Raw genomic sequence first — 9,033 nt, 5'->3', positions numbered from 1 at the left:
GAGGAGTGGGGGGAGGGGGAGTGGGGGGAGCGGGAGGGGGGTGGGGGGAGGAGGAGTGGGGGGAGTGGGGGAGTGGGGGGGAGTGGGTGGGGGAGGGGGCGGGGCCGCTCCAGAGCGCGCTGGGTGCGCGGCAGCCCGACAGGCACGCCTGCTCCGACCACGCCGAGTGCCGGAGCCGCTGCTGCGTCACCAGCAGCCTGAACCCGCAGACCTTCTGCGTGCCCAGGACCATCCTCCTGCAGTGTGTGCCTTGGCGCAAGGTGAGAGGGCGAGGCGCGGCCGGGTCGGGGCGCGGGGCGGGAGGCGGCTGCCAGGCTCCCGCTCTGCGTCCCCAGCCCAACGGGGCCGACTGCAGCCGCCACGGGGACTGCCGGAGCCAGTGCTGCATCGCGCTCCACGAGGCCGGCCGCTCCCGCTGCACCCGCCGGAGCGGGCTCTTGGCCCAGTGCCTGCCCTTGGTGAGCCCCTTGCCCCTGGGAGGGAGGCGCCTCCCGCACGGAAGGGTCCTGGATGTGCCTGAGGTCCTACAGCCGCTGAATGTGGCTGTCTCCACACCCAGTGGGCGTCCCGTTCCGGGAGAGGCGCACACCTGCTGTCTGGAGACCGGCCTCCAGGTCCGTTTCCGTGAGCAGGAGAGGGCGGCGAGGCCTCAGAAAAGGAAAGAGGTCGCGGGCAGGATGGGGTCTGCGGTCAGGGTCCCTGTAGGAAGCAGGAGCCACGTGCCTGGTGAAGGGCCATCAGATGTGTGGCTGGGTGGTGAATCCCAAGCACTAGGCGGCATCAGGATTCGCAGCAGTGGGGCTGAGGAAGGGGAGGGGGCCAGACAGGCCCAAGGGAGGACCTCTCCGGAGCTGCTCTCTCCATCCACCCTCTCCTGGACCCTTGTGATAGCTGAACAGTAACTGCAAAACCAGAAGGACAGAGGTCAAGTGACACAGCCCCAGAGATCAGTCTCCTAGGGCACAAGACATGCTCAGTGCCCTGGAGACAGTGGGGGGCACATGGGGACATGGGCGGATGGAGACCAGGATGGGGATCAGAGACAGGGTGGTGTGGGTGGAGACATGGGGACAAAGATGGGGGGATGGAGATGGGAGCAGAGGTGAGGGACAGAGATGGGGCAGAGATGGGGGATGGATGGGGGACAGAGATGGACAGAGTTGGGGACAGAGATGGGGCAGAGATGGGGGATGGAGATGGGGCAGAGATGGGGCAGAGATGGGGGGATGGAGATGGGGCAGAGATGGGGGACAGAGATGGGGCAGAGATGGGGGACGGAGATGGGGCAGAGATGGGGACAGAGATGGGGCAGAGATGGGGGGACAGAGATGGGGCAGAGATGGGGGATGGAGATGGGGCAGAGATGGGGGATGGAGATGGGGGACAGAGATGGGGTGGGTATTGGAGACAAGGGAGTGGATGGTTGGAGATGGGGGGGCCACAGCAACTGGAGAAGGGCTTCGGGGTTGTGGAGGGAACACGCGGGTGCCGTGTGTGGGTGTTTAGGTACCAGCTTGAGGCTGGGATCGGTAACTTCTGTCTGATCACGAAGGGGCCTCTGCTCCCACAGGTAAGGACCCCGTTTCTGAGCACAGAACCCCATCTTGCTAACTGCACTATCATCACCTCCTAGAGTAGCCCCGGGCACAGCGGGGGCTCACAGAGATGTGTTCACTGCTGGGTTCCCACTGCTGCCCTTGCCCCCGAGGAGCTGGTTATCCATCGGTGAGGGTGGGAGAGCTGCAAGGCACCTGTCTCTCCCTGTGCGTTTTCTCACGTTTTCTCACTTTGTCCTTCAGTGACAGGGAAGAAAAGCTGCAAGGAAGAGCCAGCACGGACTTCACAGAAGCTCACCTGGATCTCGTGCCTGAGTTTGGCTGGGAGCTTGGCTCGTGGGTCCACACTGCTCTTTCTGGGCTGTGAAAACCTGTGGGCATTAGACACATCTGGCCCTTGTCCTATCAGTGAACTCCTGAGGCTGATTGTGAGCGTCTGAGAACAAACCGCAGCTACTGGAATCTTCACATCAATAAACACCTGCTGATTGACCCAACCTGTTTTGTCACGTCCATTTTTTTTTTTTTTTCCAGACAACAAAGGTAAAAGCAATCTGGGCAAGTTGAGTAGTGGAGCCTGCTCAGGTCAAGTACAAGGTTGCCTTCCTGAGGATGCGTGTCTAATCAGAGATCAAGTCTTACCTGGAAGGGAAAGGGCCAGAGCTGGAGCATTTAAGACGCGCAGTGGCAAGCCCCTCCCTATGCACAAATGCCTCTTGTCCTTGCAAGTAGAAATAATCAATCGATTGTTCCAAACTGAAAAGGGTCCGCTAAGCCTTGCTGACGGACACGAAACACAGGTATAAGAGCGGAAGGGAGCTGAGGACGCACTGGAGGGGCACCTGCTTCCCCGGGTCATTCCTCCTCCCCACTCTGGCCCCAGTTCCTGCAGCATCTCTTGGAGCAGATGCCCCGGCTGACTCAGAGCCTGTCTCCACCAGTGGCTTCTTGCTGTTCCCAGAGCACAGCTCCTTAGTCACCTGGATGACTGTCGTCTGAGGTTTCCATTACCCACACCTGCTGACACTAGGCTTCTTTTCTGGGCTCCGTTAAAAATAATTCCCCTCGGGGCGCCTGGGTGGCTCAGTTGGTTAAGCGACTGCCTTCGGCTCAGGTCATGATCCTGGAGTCCCGGGATCAAGCCCCACATCGGGCTCCCTGCTCAGCAGGGAGTCTGCTTCTCCCTCTGACCCTCATGATCTCTCTATCTCATTCTCTCTCTCAAATAAATAAATAAAATCTTTAAAAAAAATAAATAATTCCCCTCGATCCTCTCCTCCTCCTCCTCCCCCTCCTCCACTCCCTCTCTCCTCTTTCTCCTCCTCCCTCCTCTTTCCTCCGCCTTAGCCTGAGCTAAGATGATCCTTGCAGAGAAAGTTAGGAAAAGCCATTGCTTCTATCCTAGTAAGAACAGCTCAGGTGAACCACAAAGCATAGTTAAAAAACAAAAAAGAAACAGATCTAAATGTAAAACATAAGATGTAAAGCATTTAGAAGAAAAATAGGGGTGCGTGGGTGGCGCAGTACGTTGAGTGTCCGACTCTTGGTTTTGGCTCAGGTCATGATCTCATGGTTGTGGGATTGAGCCCCTGCGTTGGGCTCTGCGCTCAGCAGGGAATCTGCCAGAGATTCTCTCTCTCCCTCTGCCCCTCCCCCCGTAAATAAATAAATCTTAAAAAAAAAAAGGATATTTTCTTGATCTTGGATTCAACAGAGTTCCTAGATGTGACCGCATGTCACTCATAAGAGAAAAAGTAGATAAACCACTAAAATAAGAACTTTTGTTCTATGACAGATACTGTTTTTATTTAATGATTTTATTTTTTATTTTTACGTAATCTCTACATCCAAGGTGGGGCTCGAACTCACGATGCCAAGGTCAAGCATCACATGCTCTACCCACTGAGCCAGCCAGGCACCCCTAGGGTAGATGCTGTTAAGAGAATGAAAATGTTAAAGAAAGGACTTGTATCCAGAATATATAAAAAACTCTTGGAACTTAATGGTTACTGAACAACCCAGGCAGAAAGTAGATGAAAGGCTTGCACAGACAGTTCACCAAGGAGATCCAGAGATGGCAGAGAATCACGTGACAAAGTATTGGCTGTCTCCAGCTGTCAGGGCGGATGGTGGAACAGCTGGAACAGTCCTGCCCCCAACGCTTACGCCAGATTCACCAGGACACCCACATCCCTGACCCAAGTCATGTCCATGCCTGTGTTTCTGGCAGCTAAACATACTTCCTGAATTGTATCATCCGAAAGACAAGTTCCGTTTTAAGATTTGGAAGAGATTTCTCTGTCTTTTATTATTATTTTTTAAATACAAGGAAATACCATTTATTTTTTTAACTATTTTATTTATTTAAGAGAGAGCATGAGCAGAGAGAGGGAGAAGCAGACTCCCCACTGAGCAGGGAGCCCCACACGGGGCTCGGTCCCGGGATCATGACCTGAACCGAAGGCAGATGCTTAACCGACTGAGCCACCCAGGCGCCCCAAGATTTCTGCTGTGGCTAAGAATGAGCAGGCAGCTCAGGCCCAAGGGGGAGGCGTGGACCTGAAACGGGCCCTTAGGTAGAGCCCGGGCCCCTGAGCAGGTTCCTGGGGAAGCAGGTCTGACAACGACATCCCTCCAGGGACCACAGGCAAGGTCGCCAGGCAGCCAATTTGGTTCCGGTTGGAGGCCCACAGACCCTGAGCCAGGTGCGTGTGCGCAGGCGCCGTAGGCCCGGGATGCTCAGACCTAAAGGGGCAGCGGGTGCCGAACCCGGGCCTGGGAGCTGGTGCTCAGAGCCGCTTGGCATCGGTGGATCCAAGTCGTATCCCGCACGACGGGCCTGTGGGCCCCGAAGCCCGAGCTGGACAATCTGGACTGCTGCTCAGCGAGGGTCGAGAGGGACTGTCGGGCTGCCCTCCAGAGGGACACCTGGGAGCCTCCTTGGCTGAGAGGCCCGGGAGCCCATCGGGCAGGCAGTCCACCTGGGGGTTCAATGTACCACCTCAGAGACCGTCCCGGGTGGGGTCCCTCCACTCTGAGGCCGGTCAGGTGCTCTGAGGGGGACCCGGAGCTCCACGGGACTGGGGTGCCCCCTGGAGCTCAAGGTGGGCTGGCAAGGGGCAGAGGGCACAGTGCAGGCCGCGAGGGGGAGAGCGGCGGGACCAGGAAAAGCACAGCTGTGGGAAGAGGCCGGATCACAGGAGGGAGGAGGCTATTTGGGGTCACTGGACTCGGCCTCGTTCAAAGCCTATGACACAGAGGCACATAGGCCCCTGAAGGCCCATCTAGAGGCAAGTGCACTCCCTTTCCAGCGATGGGTGGAGGCTGGAGGGCCGGTGAATCCTCCCGCAAAAGACCCCGGGAGCCTTGAAGGCTGGGGAAGCCGGGGACCCATGGAGCCGACAGGCCGGATGGAGCCCGACGGCGGCCGCATGCAAGCCGCCAGCTCAGAAGGAGCCTCGGGGTTGGGATCCCTCCGCCCGGAAGGCTCTCCGGTGGCTCTGGTGCGGGCCGAGACCCACCCGCAGAGACACACCCGGCCTCCACCGCACAGGTGAGGGGCGCCTAGCGCGCATGCGTGAGCCGCGCAGGTGCGGGCAGCCAGGGACCCAGAAGAGCGCGAGCGTGCAGAGCGGCTGGGGAGGGGGCGGGCCCCGGGGGTCCCATCCTCTGCCCAGTTCCCAGCCCCAGGCTACACACCTGCGCCTACTTCGCCCCCAGAGGCGAAGCTGGAGGAGCGGCGTCTGCCTGGGTCGCGGGGGCCGGGGAGGCTGGCGGGCTGTTTTCCAGCAACAGACACCTGGGAGCCTAGATGCCCGGTCAGCCCGGGACCCCGTCGGGCAGGCAGCCGGTTGCAGGGGACTGACTACCGTGGCAAGCTGTGCCCTGACGAAGGGTGTGGGGTGCCCGTTTTATTCCGGAGGCTGTTGGGGTGATCCCGGCTCTCCCGAGTCTCCACCGGACTCCAGGGCCTCGGCTGGCCCACAGGTGCGTATGGCGCTTTTAGGAGCTGCCCGTGGCAGGGGAGCCCGGGGCGCGGCTGGTGTGGGGTGTGGCAGCGACCCCAGGCTCGGCTGGCGCGGCCCACACGCTCACCTACTTGCGGGCCTGCACCTGCGCACGTGGGCGTGTGTTTCCCTTTCAGCGGGAGCTGGGGGCGCCGGGCCTGTGTTGCCAGGGGGCCCTGAGTCCCCTGACTGCGCTGTCCTTCTGTAAGAGGCACCTGAGGGCCCTGAGTTCGGGAGAAGGCGCGGCCTTCATCAGGCAGCCAGTCCAGATGGGGACGGAGCTGGGCCCCTGGAAAGGTGCCTCTAGGAAAGATTTTTGGGGGTGGGCTCCCTCCAGCCTGGAGGCTGTGCATGTGGTTCCAGACCCACCGGAGCTGGGCGGGCTCAGATGACCCCAGCCACCCTCTGCGGGCTGACGCGGTGCTTACTGAGCATGCTCCAGCCGCACAGGTGCGTGGAGCCAAGGTCCCCGGCGAGGGTCTGGAGGGGCTGCTTGCTTCAGGCAGTAGCCTGGTGGGATCCATGGCCTCTGCCTGTTTCCAAGGGCGAATCCACACAAATGCGTCTGTTCCCCCTGAAGGCAGCGCCGAGGGATCTGGGAGCCTCGCAAGGCCTGACTGCGGCGCGCTGACCATGGGATCCTCAATGAGCGGCACCTGGGAGCCTTGTTTGCTGCAGAAACCCGGGCCTTCCAAACAGTGAGTGCACCTGGGGACTGACCCGCCCCCATTTCCGGGGCTGCCTCCGAAGGAGTTTCAGGGGTGGGCTCCCTCCATGGTGGACACAACGCAGAGGTGGCCGGAGATGGGTCCTGGCTCCCAGGGCAGTGACGGGGTGAGTACGGTGCAGGTGTGGGCCTCCCAGGTCAGGGGAGCCCGGGCCGGGAACAGGGGAGGTCGGGCGAGGTCGGGACACAGGAGCAGACCTGTGTGCACCTGCACCTGCCCAAGTCCAAGCCCAAACCTGCACAAACACACTTGTGCCCCCGAGGCCTGTGGGGTTTCGGGGGCCAGCAATGCTCAGACTGATTGTCTTTGTCATCCGTGTCTTTTTGTTGTTGCTCTTGTTTGCTTGATACATTTTTTAAAGATTTTAATTCCAGTGTCATTAACATGCAACGTTGTATTAGTTTCGGGCGTGCAGTGTAGGGATTCAACACTCCCACACATCACTCCGTGCTCCTCACGGTAAGTGTACGCCTAGTCCCCTGGACCTGGTTCACTCCTCCCCACCCTCCTCCCCTCTGCTAAACACCAGTGCTCTGTAGTTAAGTCTGTTTCTTGGACTGTTTCTTGTTTTGTTCCGACATTTCCACACATGAGTGAGATCCTATGGTATTTGTCTTTCTCTGACTTACTTCACTTAGCATTATACTCTCTAGGTCCATCCATGTTGTTGCAAATGGCAAGATTCCTTCTTCTATATGGCTGAGTAATATTCCATTGTGTGTACACACCACATCTTTATCCATGCGTAAGTCAGTGGGCATTCTGGCTGCTTCCGGATCTTGGCTGTTGTAGATAATGCTCCTGTAACAGGGGTGCATGTATCCTTTGAAGTATTGATTTTGTATCTTTGGGCAAACACCCAGTAGCCCAATTGCTGGGTTGTAGGGCGGCTCTATTTTTAACTTTTTGAGGAACCTCCATACTGTTCTCCAGAGTGGCTGCACCAGCTTGCATTCCCACCAACAGTGTAGGAGGGTTCCCCTTTCTCTGCGCCCTCGCCAACACCTGTTATTTCCTATGTTGTTCATTTTAGCCATTCTGACTGGTGTGAGGTGGTATCTCATTGTTTTGATTTGCATTTCCCTGATGAAGAGTGATGTTGAGGATCTTCCCATGTGTCTGTTGGCCATCTGGATGTCTTCTCTGGAAAGGTGTCTATTCATGTCTTTGCCCACTTTTTAAATGGATTATTTGTTTTTTTGGAGTGTTGAATTGTATCGGTTTTTAATACTTTGGATAGTAAGCCTTTATCAGATATGTCATTTGCAAATTTCTTACCAATTCTGTAGGTTGTCTTTTAGTTTTGTTGACTAAACAATAAACAATAAAACATCTAGGAATAAATTTAACTGAAGAGGGGAAAGACCTATACTCTGAAAACCATAAAACACTGATGACAGAAATTCAAGACAATGCAGTTAAGTAGAAAGACTTTCCATGCTCATGAGTTGGAAGAACAAATATTACTAAAATGTCTCTCCTAGAGGTCAATCACAAGAAAAAATTTGACAGAAATTCAAACACTTGGAAGCTAAAGACCACTCTGCTCAAGAATGTTTGGGTCAACCAAGAAATCAAAGAAGAACTTAAACAATTTATGGAAATCAATGAGAACGAAAACACATCCGTCCAAAACCTATGGGATACTGCAAAGGCGGTCCTAAGGGGGAAATACATAGCCATCCAAGCCTCACTCAAAAAAATAGAAAAATCCCGAATTCACCAACTAACTCTACACCTTAAAGAACTAGAGAAAAGGCAACAAATGACGCCTAAGCCACACATTAGAAGAGAGATAATTAAAATTAGAGCAGAAATCAATGAATTAGAAACCAGAAACACAGTAGATCAGATCAATGAAACTAGAAGTTGGTTCTTTGAAAGAATTAAGAAGATCGATAAACCACTGGCCAGACTTATCCAAAAGAAAAGAGAAAGGACCCAAATTAATAAAATTATGAATGAAAGGGGAGAGATCATGACTAACACCAAGGAAATAGAAACAATTATTAGAAATTATTATCAACAACTATATGCCAATAAACTGAGCAATCTGGATGAAATGGAGGCCTTCCTGGAAACCTATAAGCTGCCAAGACTGAAACAGGAAGAAATTGACAACCTGAATAGGCCAATAACCAGTAACGAGATTGAAGCAGTTATCAAAAACCTCCCAAGAGAGTCCAGGGCCTGATGGATTCCCTGGGGAATTCTACCAAACATTCAAAGAAGAAATAATACCTATTCTACTGAAGCTGTTTCAAAAAATAGAAACAGAAGGAAAACTTCCAGACTCATTCTATGAGGCCAGCATTACCTTAATCCCCAAACCAGGCAAAGACCCCATCAAAAAGGAGAATTTCAGACCGATATCCCTGATGAATATGGATTCCAAAATCCTCAACAAAATCCTAGCCAATAGGATCCAACAATACATTAAAAGGATCATCCACCACGACCAAGTGGGATTTATCCCCGGGATGCAAGGGTGGTTCAACATTCGCAAATCAATCAATGTGATAGAACACATTAATAAGAGGAGGGAGAAGAACCATATGGTCCTCTCAAATGATGCAGAAAAAGCATTTGACAAGATACAACATCCTTTCCTGATTAAAACTCTCCAGAGTATAGGGATAGAGGGAATATTCCTCAAGCTCATAAAATCCATCTATGAAAAACCCACAGCGAATATCATCCTCAATGGGGAAAAGCTGAGAGCCTTTCCCTTAAGATCAGGAA

At 54.5% G+C, this 9,033-nt stretch overlaps 1 protein-coding gene across 1 annotated transcript in view; it reads left to right on the top strand.

Moving 5' to 3' along the window:
- Window positions 1–2,047, top strand: part of LRCOL1 (leucine rich colipase like 1) — a 6,208-nt gene extending 4,161 nt beyond the window's left edge. The window contains exons 3-4 of the mRNA XM_032396382.1: window positions 135–458; window positions 1,800–2,047. Coding sequence (XP_032252273.1) covers window positions 135–458; window positions 1,800–1,802 — 327 coding nt within the window. The 3' untranslated portion in view covers window positions 1,803–2,047. The remainder of the gene's footprint in view (window positions 1–134; window positions 459–1,799) is intronic.
- The last annotated feature ends 6,986 nt before the right edge of the window (window positions 2,048–9,033 follow it).

Source organism: Phoca vitulina, unplaced genomic scaffold (genome assembly GCF_004348235.1).
Source record: "Phoca vitulina isolate PV1807 unplaced genomic scaffold, GSC_HSeal_1.0 scaffold91, whole genome shotgun sequence".
Classification (NCBI taxonomy): Eukaryota; Metazoa; Chordata; class Mammalia; order Carnivora; family Phocidae; genus Phoca; species Phoca vitulina.
This window is presented reverse-complemented; position numbering and strand designations above follow the sequence as displayed.